General features: G+C 39.0%; 1 protein-coding gene across 2 annotated transcripts in view; it reads right to left on the bottom strand.

Annotated features, from left to right (window-relative positions):
* rnf216 (ring finger protein 216) overlaps positions 1–20,725 on the bottom strand; it is a 221,853-nt gene that overhangs the window by 17,871 nt on the left and 183,257 nt on the right. For both annotated transcript variants that reach the window (XM_073060674.1, XM_073060673.1), the window contains exon 15: positions 13,352–13,574. In XM_073060674.1, coding sequence (XP_072916775.1) covers positions 13,352–13,574 — 223 coding nt within the window. The remainder of the gene's footprint in view (positions 1–13,351; positions 13,575–20,725) is intronic.

The raw sequence follows: 20,725 nt of genomic DNA, 5'->3' as shown, positions 1-20,725 counted from the left end.
AACTGCAGTGCATTTTAATGGTACACACCACAGCCACAGTGATGGAGGGAATGAATGCTGATGAAATAGTAATCTTTTTTTTCCTGAAAGATGTATCTCTTGACTGCTGGTGGAGCCATACTCATCCAGAGTTGTGCAATGTTCTCTGATGAGTATGAGTTTTGCATGCTGCTCTGGATTTCCAGCATCTGCAGAATCTCTTGTGTTTATGAAGTGCAGAGTACACCACAACTGTCCTGTTTTATTCCTTTTAAATGGCTTCAGGGTCTCAAAATGTAAGCCATTTGCTACAGGGTACCCAGCGTTTCACTTATTCTTCAGGCTGCAGTATTTATGTGTCTAGTCCAGTTGACTTCCTGGTCAGTGATGACCCTTAGAATGCTGGTGATAAGGAATCCGGTGATGGCAAAGTTACAAATTTCAAGGATAGATGGTCAGGCACAGTTTGTTAAAGATTAATATTGCCTCGGCCTTGCTGCAGATAGTCATGGACTGCTCCATTTGCTGAGGAGTTGCGAATGGGATTGAATATGTAGAATCACAGCAAATATCTTACTACTAAACTCATTATCTAAGTAAGTTCATTGCTAAAGCAGAGAATGAGAGGTGGACCCAAGACAATGTCCTGAGCAATTCCTGCAATGACGTCCTTTCTAGGGGAGGGATTATTGGTTTTGAATACCACAATTATCTTTCTCTGCACAAGATATTACCCCAGAATATGTTTTTCCTTTTATTTTCATAAATTTCAGCTTGACCAAGGCTTGATCAAATGTTGCCTTGGCATGTCACTCAGTTTGTCTCTGAAATTTAATACTTGAGTCAACATCCTCTTCAAACTGGGCACTGGCAAGCAGGATATTGGTGAGTAAGTAGCACTCAGAAGCATTGTCATTAACACCATGTATCCTTTGCTGATGACGAGGAGAAAACTGCAAGGTAACAATTCAGATGGGATTTGCTCTGCTTTTTGTGTGCAAGCACACCTGGGCAATTTTCCACTTTGTAGATGATACTACTGTAAGTGTTAAAAGGAGATAAATCTGACTGTGATAGATATTGAAATATTATTCTGCTCTCTATCCCAGTGAAAGTCACTGTAAGTGTTTTCTTCAAGCAATTTAGGTGTTCCCCAAACACCAGTGTGGATTCAATCTATTTAGAAGCAGTGTGAACATGATTTTCCACATGCAACTCCAAGACAAATGCAGCAGCCTTTTTTTAACTCCACTATAGCTTTTCACTTGGCAAGAGGAGGGACTATTGTAAACACTCAAATTTGACTGTCTACAGGAATTAATCCCCATTTTGCACTTGCTTTATGATGCTATACAAAACCTGATCATGAACAACAGTCTACAACAGATACATTCACAGTACTGGCTGGCATCAACCTTGACACTTGTTAGTCTTTGTCACTACAGTGATGTAGCTCAACTCCAAAAACTTCATGCTATGGAACAAACCAAATGGACATTGGAAAGCAGTCCAACGTACAGGGCCTCCACTTTGAAAACAATATCATCCCAACCTCGGCAGACACATTCTTGCCAGATCTGGTAAAGACAAAGACATTCTATTTCTCTGAAGGATATTAGTCACTTTTGATACTTTTTGACCTTTACTAAAATTTGTACATTTTAAATTGCAATTATTAATTGAATTTAAATTCCACAATGGGCTTTGAACTTACTTTTCTGGATTATCAGCTATTGCACCACCTATATTTTCAGCATTGAAACAAGTTATTTGCCTGGCATAACCAGGCTAGTTCCTCCAACTCGACAGCATCTAATCCATATTTCTGCTTTAACTTAATGAGCTGCCCATTTAGCAGCTCTTCTGCTGCAGTAATCCCTGTTTGGCTGCCTACACACTGGAAACCATTTCTCTGCTCAATCATCTGATTTTTCTTAGTAAAATGCCATCGTTCAACTCTTGTATGAGATACACATGAGGAAAGGGACCAATGAATTAACTCAATTAGCATCTTCCCACTAATTGTAGGTCATAAAAAAGGTAACAATGAATAAGCAAACATATCACGCAGAGCCCCATCCACGCACTAATGATCCTCCTTCCAATTTGTTTTTCTTTATTATGGATGCATCTTGTCTTCGCTTATCAAAGTTTTGAGATAGCTATCATGGTATGTGATACCCCTGTAATGTGTTAGAGCACTTACTTACAAAATGTAAAAACAAAAATATATTTACTTTCCAACCATGATCACTGAACCTGGATTTGACTGCTTCTGAATAGTAGCTTTGTTAAAGTGAAAGATCATTGCCGTCACAGTAGCTTACAATAAAGGTCTAGATTGTAATCAGGCACCAAGTACTGCAGCTGCCTATAGGTAGTATTTCACTAATTATGGGTTGACACTTACGCAATTAATGATCACACCTCTCAGAGATGGAAGATTAGAGTTTTAAAATAGCACACATAAAAATTTGTTCCACTCACTTGTCAGAATAAAGTGATCGGAACAGTCAGCCACTTAAAATACAGTGTGCATCATTATAGTCTCTGCAGAGACCAAGCTAAACTTGCTGTTGCATTTGAGATGAGAGTTTTTGTTTAAAAAAAAATCATGTAATCGGACTGTACTTACTAACAGCTGCCTTCACTCAACAGTCAAATAAAAAAGAGAAGACATAATCCTGGTTGCCATTCGGTTACTTCATCAGCAATAGGTTTGGCAAATTTGAACTGTAATTGTTCATTATATCTGACCGAAAATAAATGTTCATCCCTAGATATCCTGTAGGTATTGTTCACCCTTCTCTTCAATTCATTTCTGTACATTGCAAGAATTTGTTCCAGGGAAGAGAAGTTGTTTGGAAGGGACTTCAAGGCTCTTGGTAAAGTAGTAACAAAAGAATGATGATGTACATCTATGTCAGGATGGCAACAGATGAAGAACAAATTCATTAAGAACAAATAATAGAATACACTGATGATCAGTCTTTGATATAGTCGTGTGGTTAACTAAAATATATTTAGGATTGGGAATTTGGAAAATGCTGGAAATGATGGGGAAGCTAAATATCAACTTATATAAATGCTACACACTTCTAAAGAACATATGATCAGAACTGAATAAATCAACTGAAGGGCTGATTTTAAAATAAAACAAAAACTCACCATGTAAAACAGATTTGAAGTTTAATGAAGCATTATAATAAATTTGCTTCCTCACTCACTAATTAGTCAGACCAATTTGAATTTTGGATTTTAAGACGTAGGTACATCACAAGTTTTAAATCCTAGATTGCAGAAAAACTCCATAAAGTCGTTTTGGAATTTTTAACTTGAGAAAATAAACCTGTATGTAGTGACAAATATAGGGACTTGGAATTGAAGGCACAACTTCCAGTGCAACTTCCCTAAATAATTAACAACCTTAATTGGATGTCACTTTAAGCGCTATTGTGCAGCACAGCACAGAAACAGGCTCTTTGGTCCTCCATGACAATTCTGACCTCGTACTCTAATCAGTCGCTCAAATTAGGACCATGTCTTTCTATGTCTTGCCTAGTTAAGTGTCTAAATGACTCTTAAACATAGTACTAATATGCGATCCCACTGCATCCTCTGGCACCACATTCTAGACATCAACCACTCTCTGTAAAAAAAAAATCTCCTCAGATTCCCTTTAAAACCTTCCTCTCTCATCTTAAACCTATACCCTCTTGTATTTGATATTCCATAATGACTGATTAATAAATGGTTCTCATAATCTTCCATACTTCTATCAGATCATACCTCAGCTTTCTTCACTCCATTTCCCAGTGTGATTGCAAGCTGTAGATTGCAGATGTGCACAAGATTGACAGACTTTCCAAGTCTGACTTAGGACAAGGTGCAACCACTTTAGTTTCTGCTTCATATTTAGCATCAAAATAAAGGAACATACTTATTTCAAAATATTTTTTGTAGAATGTACACATTATTAAAAGTACTGAAGAATGCCAAAAAGACATTCTGTTATTTGACCTAATGACAATATGATACAAGGTCAATGCAAAACAAAATAAAACAAATGGACTAATTAAAGGAATTGCTACCTCACAAGAAATGATAAAAGATGAGGAAAATTTGATATTGTTGTGTATTATTAAGTTGTTTCAGGGCAGGATTTTAGGTAAATCCTTCAAACAAGGAGGAGTAGCAATAAAAAGCTATATCCATCAGAGTGGTACTTCAAGTTGTTAGTAAGTGAATTCATCTTACATTGGAATTTTTAAGGGCATTTTCAAAATATCACCATCATCTTTCCAAAGAAATTGCACTGTCATTTGCTCCAACTGAAAACATCAAATCAAAATAGGTTGCACTGACACTATTATAATTGTTAATGTTTATTTAAAGGAAGTCTTTTGGGACATTCCTATTTACCTCATGTTAGTACAGATAAACATTCAACACTGAGACACAAGGCTATGTTGCGTTTCCTTGCTTAAAATTAGATAGAAGCAAAAATAGCAATATCCACTTCATTACTAGATTCTTTCATTTTGCACAATATGAATATTTCAATGCATTTTTGGTCAGTTCCCTTTGTTCTATCCTTTCTCATATAACCATCCTTCATATTTATCACAACTACTCTGTAAATGTCAGGTTTTTAGCTTCAGGTAATATCACAACCAAATCCCTTCTTGTCTGAGCCTCTGGGACTTCTTTATTTGGCTTAAACCTACAGCTGGATTAATTGAAAACAGACAGAAATTTAGGCTGAACTTTATTTATGTGCATTTTTAGTTTAAAATAATAAGACCTGATTATTAATAGACTTTTGGGGGATTGCAGCAATTCCCTAAACAATAATAAAGCACCTTCTAAACATTAATTTGCTATCTCCACAACCTGTATTTCTGTGAATTGGTTTATTATTGGCAATAAAAAGTGCAACTCAACCTTTTCCAAAAAATAACTATTAGTGTTCTTTGGATACAAATGCTATTTTCAAGTTTGGGATTTACTGCCAATGCCTGATGCTCTTTAGTAAGCAAACCTATGAAGCATCAGTCTGTTTAATGAAGGTATTCCTACAGTGATTAAATATGGATGTAAAGGATTTAAAAACAGTGATGCTGAAGGAACAGTGCTATAGCTCCATATTAGGCTGGTCTGATTGCAGAGGAGCCAACAACTGATATTGTTTTCATGCTTACACTGCACTTGGCATTAGCACCAATACCACAGTCCAGCTAAGTAAATGTACAAACATAATGTGTGCCCAACATCAATGTGGGAGATTTGAATTTTAAGAGAGGAAGTGTTGGCCACAATACTTGAATTGCTTAGATTCAAAGACTTACCTGGAAATAATTTGAAAATCTGCCTTGCGATATTTATTTATTTATTACTTTTTTCCCCTTTTTAAATTTTTTTTCACTATTCGTTGTCTTTAGTACATTGGTTATTTGTCCATCTTTGTTGCATGCAGTTTTTCATTGATTCTATTGTGTTTCTTTCTATTTACAGTGAATACCTGCAAGATGAATCTCAGCTTAGTAAATGGTGACATATATGTAACTTTGATAATAAATTTACTTTGAACTTTGTACTGTTCTAATGTGGGATCGCCTTACCTGCTGAAACATGAACTCTGACTTCTCCTGCTGTTTTGAGCCCCAGAAAGTTGAAACTGGTCCAAAAAGGCAATACAGTGAATTCCCTTTAATTGGATCATTGGTTAATTGGGGCAGCTATTTATTTGGGACAACTCTTAAAGTACATGAACTAAATCAAGAAAATAGACAGGATTCCCTTCATTTATTTAGGACACAATGCAGCTTAATTGGGGCAGGAGACTTTTTGAATAGTTTCTAATTTGCATTGGTCATGTACACCTGCATGGCTGTTCACCATCTTCAAGTGATCAGTTTTTACATAGCATCATTTGCATGTGTTCGTGTTAAAAAAAAAGCAGTGATTTTTGTAATTGCTTGGTGGTGCAAAATAAGCAGCAAGACAAATCAGAACTATTTTGCTCACTGCGATTTCAAGCATTCAGGCTTGGCCAGGCCAGAAAAGGCCAGAAGTGAAAATAAAACAATTTCACTACTTCAAACAAATTAGGAATTATTAATAATTTGAAGTTATTGACAATTATCTTGAATGCTAGAATGGAAAATGAAGATTTGGAGGTTGCAATCATCTAAAGCATTGTATGAAGGCAGTCCATTATTTGCACTAGGTTTCTGTGCTGATTTTGTTCAATCAAAAGAACAAGGCAGATGAATTCCTCTGTTAATGATTATTAGTTTTACATAGTACAGTACAAGCTTTGGTAGTGCAGATTCTGACAAGCCAAAATAAAAGCAGACCTATGAGTATTTTCGATGTTATTACTTTTACTTCATTGCAAATCTCGTTTTTGTGGCCAAAAATTTCAGTTAATAGATTGAAGTTTTAATGAAATGAAGCAAAGTTGCAGAAATAGCAGTGTATTGTCAGGTAGTTCAATCAGAAGCAAAGAATGCATTACTTTTCAATTAAGTTTCAAACTACATTTCATCTGAAATATTTCCATATGCCCTCAATTAGTTTCTTTAATAACAATCCACAAAGCACAAAAAGCACAAGCAGCTTTTTCATGAAAGAAATGAGTAAGGTCATCTGTTGCCAAGATAATTAATGATAATAGAATAATCATATGATCAGTTATGCAAGTTCTTTATTACCATTATGTTTTGTAAGATTCAAAGACTGATTCTGTCATTTAAAAAAATCCATGGAAACCAAGTGCTTTGAAATAGCTAAATCAGCTGAATTCTCTCCTGCTTTGTCAATATGTCTAAAATTTTAAGAGATGCTAATATTCAAGACAGAGAGGTTGTACCACCCTTAATCATCTCTTCCTCATTGCATGTAATTACTGGGTTCCTTAATTGCTAGTTGTCAAATGCAGTTTAAGATCATATTTCAAAGCACACATTTCCTACATCTGTAATGAGGTAGCCCTTGCTTAGATTCAGCAAATTTTACCTTTTGACTCACTAGGCACTGCAGCTTGAGCAAGCGCCCATACTGGTGTTGCAATATTCTGATTCACGGTACAATAGGAGGCCCAGTTCTATGCAGCTGAACTCTCTATGGAGCTTAGAGCCACAGAGCATTGCAGCACAGAAACAAGCCCTTTGGTCCATCTAATCCATCCAGTCTGATCTACTGTAGCCTAGTCCCATCTATCGGTATCCAGATCCTAACCCTCCATACCCCTCTCATCCATGTTCTTATCCAATTTTCTCTTAAATGATACAATTGAACCCACATCTACCACTTGTCCTGGCAGCTTGTTCCTCACTTGCACCATCCTCTGAGTGAAGTCTCCCCTCAGATTCCCATTCAGCATTTCACCTTTCACCCTTAACCTACGACCTCTAGTTCTCATCTCACATAGCTTGAAGGGAAAGGCCTGCAAGCATTCACACTATCAACACCCCCTCATATTTTTGTAAACCTTTATAAGATCGCCCCTCAATCTCCTGCACTCCAGTGAATGAAGTCCTAACCTATTCAACCTTTCCCTAGAACTCCCTGAAGTACTGGCAGAACATTTGTAAATTTTCTCAACACTCTTTCAAGCTTATTGATATCTTTCCTGTAGGTAGATGACCACACAATACTTCATATTTGGCCTCAACAATGTCATATATAACTTCAATATAACAGTCTCACTCCTGTGCTGAGTGCCCTGATTTATGAAGGCCAACATGCCATAAGCTCTCTTTATTATCCTATCTACCTATGATGCCACTTTCAAGGAATTACGGACCTGTATTCCCAGGTCCCTTTGCCCTCCCATTCACTGTGTAAGATTTATCTTGGTTTGTCCTCCCAAAGAGCAACATCTCATATTCCTGGTGAGCCACTGGGAACTAATATAAAGCTTCTTTTTTGCCTCTATTCTAACTGAAGTTTTGAAAAGCCAGCTATGAAGAACATTATTAATTTGGGCTCAATTTACCTACTGTCACAACAGGCCAACAACAAATACCACTTCATTGGCTTTAAACTCAACTATCGAACATCTGGACAGAGAAGATGCATACATCAGGATGCTCTTTACTGACTACAGCTCAGCATTTAACTATCATCCCTTCAAAACTATTCAATAAGTTCCAAGACCTAGGCCTTGATACCTCTTTGTGCAACTGGATCCTCAATTTCCTCACTTGCAGACCCCAGTCAGTTCAGATTGACAACAACATCTCGTCCACAGCCAGCACAGGTGCACCACAAGACTGTGTTAGCCTCCTGCTCTACTCACTTTATACCTATGACTGTGAGTTTAAGTACAGCTCTGATGACACCACTGCCATAGGCCAAATCATTGAATATTGTATTGAATCAGCATTTAGGAGAAGACTGAAATTCTGGCTGAGTGGTACTACAACAACTTCTTACTCAACATAAGCAAGACTAAGAAGCTGAATATTGACTTCAGAAGGAATAAACCAGGGGTTTATGAGCCAGCCCTCATTAGGGGATTGGAGGTGGAGAGGGTCAGCAACTTTAAATTCATTGGTGTTATCATTTCAGAGGATCTGCCCTGGGACCAGCATATAAGCACCATTACAAATAAGGTACAGCAACGCCTCTAATTTCTTAGAAGTTTGTGAAGATTTAGCATGACACCTAAAACTCTGACAAACTTCTATAGATGCAGAGTAGAGAGTATCCCAATTGGTTGCATCAAAGCTTGGTATGGAAACACCACAGTCCAAGAACGGAAAAGCCAACAAAAAGTGGTTGAAACAGCTCAACCCATCACAGGAAAAGGCCACCCTACCATTGAGCTAATCCACAAGAAGCACTGCCACAAGAAAGCAACATCAAGGAACCCCATTCTTCTTATTGCTGCCATTGGGAAGGCGGTAAAGGAGCCTTAGGTCCCGCACTACTAGGTTCAGGAACAATTATTATCCTTCAACCGTCACAAACACAAAATGCTGGAGGAACTCAGCAGATCAGGCGGCATCTATGGAAATGAAAAAACAGTTGAAGTTTCGGGCCAAGACCCTTCTTCAGGACTGGACAGTAAGGGGAAAGACATCAGAATAAAAGGGTGGTGAGAGGATAAGCAGCACAAGCTAGAATTTGATTGGTGAAGTCAGGAGGGAGAGGAAGATAAAGGGGTGGAGAAGAAAGAATCTAATAAGAGTGGCCCATGGTATGAAGGAAAGAAGGAGGGGCACCAGGGGGAGGTGACAGGCAGGCAAGAAAGGCTAAGAGCCCAGCACAGGGAATAGAATAAGAGGGGTAGGGGAGGGGAAAAATTTTATTGGAAAGAGAAATCACTATTTATTAGGGTTGGAGGCTACCTAGATGGAATGAGGTGTTGCTCCTCCATCTTGAGAGTAGCCTCACTGTCGCAAAAGTGGCGGCCATAGACCAACATGTCGGAATGGGAATGGGAACAGGGATTAAAATGGTTGGCCTCCAGGGAAATTCCGGTTTTGGTGGATGGAGTGGAGGTGCTCAACAAAGTGGTATCCCAATTTATGTTCAGTCTCACCAATGTATAGGAGGCTGTATCAGGAGCACTGAATACAATAGATAACCCCAAAAGGTTCACAGATGAAATGTTGCAGCACCTGCAAGGATACCGGGCCCCTGAATGGAGGTAAGGGTGGAGGTAAATGGGCAGATGTAGCTTTTCTGTCACTTGCAGGGATATGTGCCAGGAGGAAGATTAGTGGGGAGGAACAAATGAGCAAGGAAATCATGGAGGGAGCAACCTCTGCGGAAGGTGAAGAGTGAGGAAGTGGTAAAGATGTGTTTGGTGATAGGATCCCATTGAAGATAGCAGAAGCTGTAGAGAATGATGTGTTGGATATGGAGGCTCACGGGGTAGTAGGTGAGGACAAGAGGAACTCTCTCTCTGTTAAGGCAGTGGGAAGATGGGGTAAGTGCCAATGTCTGGGAAAAGGAGGAGATGCAGGAGAGGGTAGCATCAACAGTGGAGGAAGGGAAACTCTGCTCTTTGAAGGAGGAGGAAGAGGACACCTCTGATGTCCTGTAAAGGAAAGCCTCATCCTGGGGAACAGATCTGACAGAGATGAAGGAACTAAGAAAAGGGAATAGCATTTTTACAGGAGACAGGGCGGCTCCTGAACCGGTGTAGGTAACTTCACTCACCTCAACTCTGAACTGAATTCACAACATATGACATTACTTCTCAGGACTCTACAATTCATATTCTCAGTATTACTCATTTACTTATTTATTTATCTTCAATGTTTTTGTATTTGCACAGTTTGTCTTCTTTTGCACATTGGTTATTATCAGTCTTTGTAGTTTTTAACTGATTCTATTGAATTTCTTTGTTCTATTGTGAATTCCTGCAAGAAAATGAATCGCTGGGTAGCTTTTGGTGATGTGTACACTTTGATAATAAATTTACTTTGAACATTGTAATTTACTTTGATAGTTATTTCTATTTTCCTAGTCCAAATAACATCAACAGACACTTGCAATAAAATGTCAAACATACAAGCATTGAGCCATTATAAATTGAACCATAATACTTCTCATGAATTAATCATCTTGTACATGGCTACTTAAAATGGGCCAATAATAAGTCCTGAACAAAACATGCAGGGAGTGGGAAAAGGTACTAAATAGTTTCGAAGGAGCCATGTAGTGCTTGTACACTGAAGTGTTTAGACTATGCACTACATCTCTTCAAACTTAGCTCTATTTACTAAAAACTAAGACTACAATGAGACACTGAATAAATGAACGATGACATTTCTTATTGTTTGATCTTAGTAGTATTGAGTCTGGCACTGCTGCAGCAATCTGTAATACTGCTGGTATTTGACTCAGTTTTGACAGTTGGCAAGCCCACAGTGAGGTTTACAGAAGGAAAGCCTCTGCACTGTACAGAAGCTTGCATCAGCTTCTCAGAGGATATAACTAGCACCAGGATGCCAACAATATAATCTGAAGGCAGGTCAACAATGCGTTTTTATGACTTGCCTGTCATTGAAAGATGCAGATCAGATTGATTTTTATCTGTTTCTTTTCTTAAAGCCAGTAAGATATACCTTTCACTATTGAATTATGGAGGCCCACTTTTACGTCAGTAACATTGCTATATGCAGATCATTACAACAAAAATAAATGATCAATTTTACCAGAATCAATCAAATTTCTTTTTAAGACTCAAATTGCTTCGATGCTATTGTAGGCGCACCACATTTAAGTTGTAACTTAAACTCCAATTTGTACATTCAACCCTGAATTGTGCATTTCATCTTTAATATCTCTATTTTTCCTTTCAGGGTTCGTTTGAAGACCCTCACCTGGAGTTACATGCTGACTACGGTTCTTTGCTGGAATGGGATTCGCTCTCGGGGTTTCACGACTGGCTGTTATTCGGCACATCAAAGGCGTGGCCCAAGAGTTTCGCCCATCTTCAGAGGTTTGAGATTTTGTGGTTCTGGAGATTTGGGGGGGGGGGGGTGGTGTGTAAATCAGAGGTTGGTGTTCAGGCAGGACATCGGTGTGTCATGGGAGATGGAAGATATAAGGCTGTGTGCCCAGAGACCCAAGATCTTTGGGCACAGAGCTCGGAAAAAGCGACGCAGCGGACTATTAACATCGTAAAACAGCAAGTTGTTTATGATGTCTCCCCTCTCGCTGTGAAACGGAGACACCTCTTTCTTCCTTATTAGGGAGAGAGACAGAGCCTGTGGTATGTCGAATACCAGGTGAACAAACAGTCTCTGGTGTACTGCAAGTCTGTGTCTTTGCTGTTGCTTTGCTCACGCTTAAGTGCTCGGTGGCAGGTGCTTTTTTTGCGGGTGGGGGGGAAGGGGGAATTGTCGCTTGCTGCTGCTTATGATTGGGAAGGAGGAGAGCTGGAGGTCTTTGGAGTTCTAACATTTAACTGTCATCCATTCTTTGGGGGCACTCCTCTGTTTTCATGGATGGTTGTGAAGAAAAAGCATTTCTATACATTTCTCTGACATTAAATGTACCCTTGAAACCTTAGAAATGTGAAATTCTATTGTTTCTTGCTAAGTCACCTGGATACCTCAAGAATATTTTGCCTATATCACCCTTTTATTTACTGATCTGCTTTAGCTCCCAATTGTCCAACTCAAATTAAAAATACTTATTCTTGTATTTAAATTCTTACATGCTCTCAATGGCCATCTTAGGCTCTGCACCCTTCCCACCAATTCACTTCAAACCAGAGTTTCTCAGACTCCAGGACCCATTTCTGTCCAACATCAGCAGGAGAACCATAATCAGAATTAGTTGTTATGACATAAATATTTCATCTGCCATTCTTTGTTCAAGAATTTCCATCAAGCTCACTCTTTGAACCCTAATCTTTGCACAAAGATTAGGAGCATTAGTAGCAAAGTTAGCATCTATTGTCCAACTCTTAAGTTTTCTGAGCAACTGGTGTCAAGCCACTGCAATTATTGAAAGGAAGGTACTCATTCACCTCTTTTAGGTAGATAGTTAAGGAATGGATGGTTGGATGGAGATATGTCTCTACCAAGATATGCCCTCCTTCCTTCTACTAGCCTGCAGACCACCCTTGGGCAATGTGTAGTGCTTGCTTAGCCCTTGATCAGGGTCACATGAAGCCATGGGAGCAGGTGGTGGATGTCCATATGAGCATTTGGTGCATATCACAAGTCCTGGTATGAGATCACTGTGCTGATGACTAGTCAGCAATCCACTGAAGTATTCAAAGTGTTGTATAGTTACAATGTACCCCTAATATCCACATTAACTTACAAAACAAGTGAAAAGATTGATACGGGCTTACTTGACTGTAATTGATTTTAATGTATTAATTCATTTGCATTTTGAATAGTTTCAAATGAATTTAACAGTATTCATAGAAAGATATTTAACTATTTCTCAACTTATTTTCAGAAATTTCTGATAGGATGTCAGAATATCATCTCAATGGGGCATTTGTCACCTCTGGTTATTTCAGCAAGAGTCAAGAAGCAAGTGACAATAAGAGGATGAAGGCAATCCACCAACAAAACATTGAATTTAGTACAAGGTGAGTTGTTGAACTGGAATTTTCTCCTCTGAAGCAATGGGTCCATCACAATAAATAAGGCTATTTCTAACCTATAATGATCCATCTGTGTCAGAGACATTTCCTTTATTCTCCCTTTCTCTGTAATGTGAATCTTTTGATTTCCTTTTCATAGTTCTGATGAAATGTCTTCAATATTTTTTTCTCTTTCTGGCAGAATTACTCAGTATTTCCAATGTTTCCTGTCCCTAACTCGACTTCCGTAGAAAATTGTTAGATTGAAATTCACAATGGTACTTGAAATCTTCAATCTCTTACCTTAGGATCCGTCCACAAAGAGCATCTTTTGCACAAACGACAAGGTGCACCTGGCGACCGTGGGTGTTGACAGAAATGGTCATAGCCATTTATTGGAGCTCGGCAGAGGTAGCAGATCTGGGCCCCACAACGACAAGACATCCTGTTGCATCCTTCAGATTTTATGAGGCCCATCGTACATCTGTGACATTTCCTGATTGCTGCTGCTGTCATTTTCTCTTCGCTGCAACATCAGAAAAATAAAATTTGCAAAAATACACATATCCAAATCTTTCTGGCTCAACATACAGTAGATCTGCTTTGAAATATATGTGGATTTATACAGTTCCATGGGGAGCAAGTAATGAAGAGAGCTTTCAAAGGCATATTAAGTCACAATCTGGTAGCAGAACTTCACAAATAAAAAAGGGAAAATATCATTACAGCAAACTGTATTTTGTGTGTATTTTTTCCTTTTGGATAAATATCGAAGAGTAATTATCTATAGGAATGAGTCTGCAGACAAGGAACTGAAGAAGCTTACACTTGAGGCTTAACAGCAGTGTGAATGGCAGGGCTTAAAAATCAGAACATAGAACAATACAGAACAATACAAGTCCTTTCATCTACAATGTTGTCCTGACCCTTTAAACTACTCCAAGATCAATCCAACCCTTTCCTCCCACATAACCCTCCATTTTTCTTTCATCCATGTATTTATTTTAGAGTCTCTTAAATGTCACTAAAGTATCAGCTTCTATCACCATCCCTGTAAAAAAAAACTCCTGACAATATATCAAGGTTGACCAAATACATTTTTCCTCAATCACTATAGCATTTTCAGGACACAACATAGCGAAACTTTACATAATTTTACTGTAGCAACAGCCACAGTACAGAGACCTCAAAATGTGATGTTGCACCAGTTATACTTAGAAAAGGAAACACTTGGAAATGTAATATGATAGAAAATACTAGAAAAGTGTAGCAAGTCAGTCAGTATCTGTAAAGTGGATGGGTGCAGTTATTATTTTTAGCATTGTAAAAGATCGATAGCATCAACTCTGTTGGGAAATTATCCTTGCATCTTGTGGCAACATTAGCTATCAGAGAACAAGATGGAATTCCTTCAGGAATTCAGCTGGTAATTCTGATGGGGATTCCACATTTATAGTCACATTAATTGCACCCAGAGGTAACAACATAAAAAACTTGAGTTAACTGCATTGTCAGAGCTGCCATCTTTCACACGAAGTATTAAACTGCAGCTTGGCCTAATCTTATTGTGTGATCTTATTGTTTCTTTGCCACTTCCCTGGAATAGCAGATCTGTCGCATGAGGAGAGATTAAGTCTAAGCCTCTATTTTCTAATTTGTCTAAACTTCACAGGTGACTTCATGGCACAGAAAATTCTTTAAGGCATGACAGAGTACACAGAGAGGATGTCTTCCCCAGCTGAGGAATTTGGAACCAAGGGGCACTGCGCCAAAATAGGTAGACGATTTAGAGCTGAAATAAGAAAATTCTTCACTCAAATTGGTGAACCTCTTGATATTTTTAATCCCAGATGACTGAGGAGGTATGATTAAGATTTTGGATATCAGAAGAAAATATTGTGCTGAGGTAGAAGTCCATTTCTGATCCCACAGAATGGTGCAGCAGACGTAAGGGGCTGACCAGCAAATCTCATTTCCACTCACTGTGACCACATTTCAAAGGAATAATTGCAGAGAGTTTGGGGACATTATACAATTGTGAATGGTGCCATACAAATATCTGTCGTTTCTTCCATGAGATACAATGTAATACTTAAAATACAGTGGCACATTACTTTTCATAACCACTGTATCCTAGAGAAAAAAGTACAAAGTATCCTGATTGAGCCATTGAAACAATGAAAACATAAACTCTGAACACATTCACCCAAGATGACAAAAATTAGAGCAATGGAGCTCTGATTCTTGATCTAGTAAGGATTATCAGAATAAATGCACGGAGAAAGCATGGTTAAATTTTATTGTAACATCCCATTTATTATTGAAAAAATGTCGAAGTGCCAATTGGCTGTCAAACTACTGCCTTCAGTAAAGTAAAAGGGAGAAGCTTGAGAGTGCCTGCTCATTCCTGAAATTAAAGCGCATTTTCACATTTGTTTATTCAGATTCTAGAACATCTTGTATGTGGGAATTACCATTGTGATTTCATTATAATTATATATTTTTAGCTAAACTAAAGAAGTTCAATTAAATATGGTTTACATAGAGGGATGTGCCAAATAATACAACTATGTAATGATCTTTTAATTCTGATGCAGTATCATATTCCTCTGTCAGCTGGAACAGTTAACAATGAGCCAAACTCATACTAAGAACAATTTCCATTGATATATGCTGAAATAGCAGCCAAAGCTTCTACAAAAAACCAAGCAGGCCTCAACCCTCTGGTTAAGATCTGCTTCAATAAGCTTATGTCACTTGCTTGTGTAGTAGTATTTTGCATTGGTGACAACCATTTGAGATCAATATAAATACTCAACAGCCCACGCATATTCACAGAGACAAAAATTTCAACCTGTCATTTACTTCTAGGACCAAAAAATACATCACCAAAGCCATAAGAATGTATATTCCTGATCTAAATACCTATGCATTCTATCCATGATGGTCAAAGTTAACGAATTGCCATGAAGGACAATGTGAAGACTATGTGGAGACCTGAGAATGTACACTTGCTGTGATATGGGGCAAAAAAAAACCAAACTGCTACAGGAACTCACTGGGTCAGTCAGAATCTGATATTTCAGAAAAATCTACCATCTTTTGGTGGTACAAACCCCATTTCCAGAAAAGTTGGGATATTTTCCAAAATGCAATAAAAACAAAAATCTGTGATATGTTAATTCACATGAACCTTTATTTAACTGACAAAAGTACAAAGAAAAGATTTTCAATAGTTTTACTGACCACCTTAATTGTATTTTGTAAATATACACAAATTTAGAATTTGATGGCTGCGACACAACACACTCAACAAAAGTTGGGACAGAGTTAAAATAAGATTGAAAATTGCACAGAATATTCAAGTAACACCGGTTTGGAAGACTCCACATTAAGCAGGCTAATTGGTAGCAGGTGAGGTATCATGACTGGCTATAAAAGTAGCGTCCATCAAAGGCTCAGTCTTTGCAAGCGAGGATGGGTCGTGGCTCACCCCTTTGTGCCAAAATTCGTGAGAGAATTGTTAGTCAGTTCAAAAGGAACATTTCCCAACGCAAGATTGCAGAGAATTTAGGTCTTTCAACATCTACAGTACACAATATTGTGAAATGATTCATAGAATTCAGAGACATCTCAGTGCGTAAAGGGCAAGGTCGGAAACCACTGTTGAATGCGCGTGATCTTTGAGCCCTCAGGCGGCACTGCCTAAGAAACCTTTATGCTACTGTGACAATTATAGCCACCTGGGCTCGGGAGTACTTCGGAAAACCATTGTCACTTAACACAGTCCGTCGCTGCATCCAGAAATGCAACTTGAAACTGTATTACGCAAGGAGGAAGCCATGCATCAACTCTATGCAGAAACGCCGGCGAGTTCTCCGGACCCGAGTTCATCTCAGATGGACCAAAAGACTGTGGAACTATGTGCTGTGGTCAGATGAATCCACATTTCAGCTAGTTTTCGGAAAAAACGGGCGTCGAGTTCCCCGTGCCAAAGTTGAAAATGACCATCCTGATTGTTATCAGCGAAAGGTGCAAAAGCCAGCATCTATGATGGTATGGGGGTGCATCAGTGCCCACGGCATGGGTGAGTTGCATGTATGTGAAGGTACCATTGAGTCTGAGGTGTTTATTAGGATTTTAGAGAGACATATGTTGCCATCAAGGCGACGTCTCTTCCCGTGACGTCCATGCTTATTTCAGCAGGACAATGCCAGACCACATTCTGCACGGGCTACAACAGCGTGGCTTTGTAGACACAGAGTGCATGTGCTTGACTGACCTGCTGCCAGTCCAGATCTATCTCCTATTGAAAATGTATGGCGCATCATGAAGAGGAGAATCAGACAACGGAGACCACGGACTATTGAGCAGCTGAAGTCCTATATCAAGCAAGAATGGACAAAATTTCCAATTGCAAATCTACTACAATTAGTATCCTCAGTTCCAAAACGATTAAAAAGTGTTATTAAAAGGAAAGGCGATGTAACACAATGGTAAACATGCCTCTGTCCCAACTTTTGTTGAGTGTGTTGCAGCCATCAAATTCTAAATTTGTGTATATTTACAAAATACAATTAAGTTGGTCAATAAAACTATTGAAAATCTTTTCTTTGTACTTTTGTCAGTTAAATAAAGGTTCACGTGAATTAACATATCACAGATTTTTGTTTTTATTGCATTTTTGAAAATATCCCAACTTTTCTGGAAATGGGGTTTGTAGGTGCTGCCTGAGCTACTGAATTCCTCCAGAAAATGGTTTTCTTTTGCTGAAGTCTATGGTTTTTTTTGCACAATCCCAGGCTCTCCGAGTTCACACTGCACCTTCAGATCTTTGGCGTTTGATCTTCCTGTTCAAATAAAGCAGGATGCTTTGTGATCTAAAAGGAAACTGCATTATGACACACAGTATTATTCGGTGTTAACATCCTCTGGAAGAAGGAAAATATATCCACTATTTCCTACATTACTATTTTATTTACACAGCTAGAAAATAATATTTGTACATGGCCGTTAGCTATTTTAAACAAAGATGCAGTGGATTTCCTGATAATGATGAAAGGCATCTGAACATTTTGTGCAAGCTTCAACTGGTAGTTTGCTTTGTGATTTAGCATCATATGTAAAATACCTAAGCTTTAATTCTGAAAATAAAGTATTTATAACAGCACAAGACTGTTTTTGCTTTATTACCTGCATTCCCCTCTCACATGACAAGATTAGCACTATTTGTGATGCCTGTCAGCATTGAGAACTTGTTTTTGCAACTAGTTGATTACTGCTGGAAATGCATGCACCCTTGCAAATTTTTCAATTGAGATCATTCAATTTTCCTCAAGTGCTTAAAAAATTAAGGTTGTTGGCTTGTTGCCACAATGCAATTCAAGACCTCAGGAGGATTGCTTGAAAATTTTGCACCTCCAGTGAGGAATTAGTCTAAATTACCAAAGCTATACATAATTACTGAAAGAGTTTGAAAGGGGGGGGGGGGGGGGGGTGTGTGTGTGTGTGTGTGTGTGTGTGTGTGTGTGTGTGTGTGTGTGTGTGTGTGTGTGTGTGTGTGTGTGTGTGTGTGTGTGTGTGTGTGTGTGTGTGTGTGTGTGTGTGTGTGTGTGTGTGTGTGTGTGTTTGCTTCACAATTGCACTTACGTGCAGGGTATAGGACAGATCCCCTGAAAAAGTAACACCCAGGAATTTAAAGTTGCTTCTCTCCACCTCTGATCCTGTGATTGGAACTGGCTTATGGACCTTTGGCTTCCCTCTTCTGAAGTCAGTCTCTTGGCCTTGCTGATACTGAATGAGGCATTGTTGTTATGGCACCACTCAGCCAAATATTCAATCTCCCTCCTGTTCAGCACACAGCAGTAGTGCCATCAGCAAACTTGAATATGATATTGGAGCCACATAGTCATAGGTGTAGAATAGAGCAGGGGACTAAGGAGACAGCCCTGTAATGCACCTGTGCTGATGGAGATCATGAAAATGTTGTTGCAAATCTGAAATGATTGGGGTCTGGAAGTGAGGAAATACAGGAACCAATTGCACTAGTAGGTGTTGAGGCCAAGGTCTTGGAGATTTCAAAGTTCTGAGGGGATGATGGTAATGAATGCTGAACTGTAGTCAATAAAGCACATCCTACCTAATGTGTGCATCTTTGCTGTCCATATGTTCCAGGATTGAGTGAAGAGTCAATGAGATAGCATCTGCTGTGGACTGTTGGAAGCAGATCCGAATCATACATCAGGAGAGCTGATATGTTTCATGACCAGCCTCTCAAAACACTATCACTGTGGATGTAAATGCAACTGGATGATAGTCATAAAGAGGCAGGTCACCATGCTCTTTTGGGCACTGGTATAATTGAAGCCCACTTGAAGCAGATGTATAGCACACACTGCCAATGCGAGAGGTTAAAAATCTCAGAGAACACATCAGCCGGTTGATCAGCATAGGTCTTTAGGGCATGGCCAGGTACTCCGTCTGGTCCAGATGATTTCCTGAAAGCACCCATAAGTCAGCTTCAGATATGGGGGTTCACAATAGTTCCTCCATGTTCTGATAGTCAAAGTAAGCACAGAAGGTTCATTTGGAATCAAAGCCCTGTCATCTCCCAAGTTGCCTGATGTAACTTTGTAGGAAGTGTTAGCAATCAAACTCTGCCATAGCTGTCAAGCATCCCTCGTTGATACGAGTTTGGTCTGAAATAATCTACTTCGCCCATGAGATGACTCTCCAGAGATCATATCTGCACCTCTTGTAGCTTTCTTGGTCTCCACACTTGATTTAGCTCTCAGAAAATTTCAGATCTCGTGCTTTATCCAGGGTTTCTGATTGGGGAAGACTCTGAATGATTTAGTGGGGACACTCTCACCTACAGCTGTTTTAATGAAGTCTGTTACAACCATGGTGTATTCATTCAGATCTCTAGACAAGTGCTTGAACATAGCCCATCCACTAATTCAGAGCAATCCTGTAATCTGTCTTTTGCCTCCCATAACCACCTCTTAGTTGTTCTAATCTCTGAAGCTTTGCTGTTTAGCCTCTGCCTGTATGCTGATAGGAGGAGGACAGCCAAGTGAATTGATTTACCAAAATGTGATCTGGGCAAGGAACGGTAGGCATTCCTTATCTTAGTGTAGCAGTAGCCTAGAACGTTGGAACCTTTGGTGCAACGGTTATAAGCTGGTGATAACTGGGCAAGGTTTTCTTCAAACAAGCCTGACTGAAGTCTCTGATTATAATTTGAAATGCATCAGGGTAGGCTGTTTCTTGTCTGCAGCCGACACCATGCAGTATTGCGAGTGCTTGATTATAGTTGGCCACTGTTGTATGTAAACCGTGGTCAATCACGGATGAGAACTCCTGAGGTAAAAAGAACAGTGTGTACCTGACTGTGATGTTCCAAGTTGGGGGAACATGTGTTCGTCAGAACTGTCATTTGGACACCAACGAGAACTGTCCATAAAACACACACCTCTACCTTTAGTCTTACCCAAGTCTGAAGTTCAATCCATTCTGTAAATTATATATCCTGCTGGTCTGACTGCTGTATCTGGCGTGTCCATAGATAACCAAGTTTCAATACAGCAATCAACTGAGATGTTTCTCATCTGCCTCTGATACAGTAGGTATGGAGGTATTGAAGATTTTCTCCTCCCTCTGAAAGAAGTTCTGTGA

This window comes from Hemitrygon akajei, chromosome 11 (genome assembly GCF_048418815.1).
Source record: "Hemitrygon akajei chromosome 11, sHemAka1.3, whole genome shotgun sequence".
In the NCBI taxonomy this organism is placed as follows: domain Eukaryota; kingdom Metazoa; phylum Chordata; class Chondrichthyes; order Myliobatiformes; family Dasyatidae; genus Hemitrygon; species Hemitrygon akajei.
Note: the sequence above shows the minus strand (reverse complement) of the source record. Positions and strands in the feature narration are given on the sequence as shown.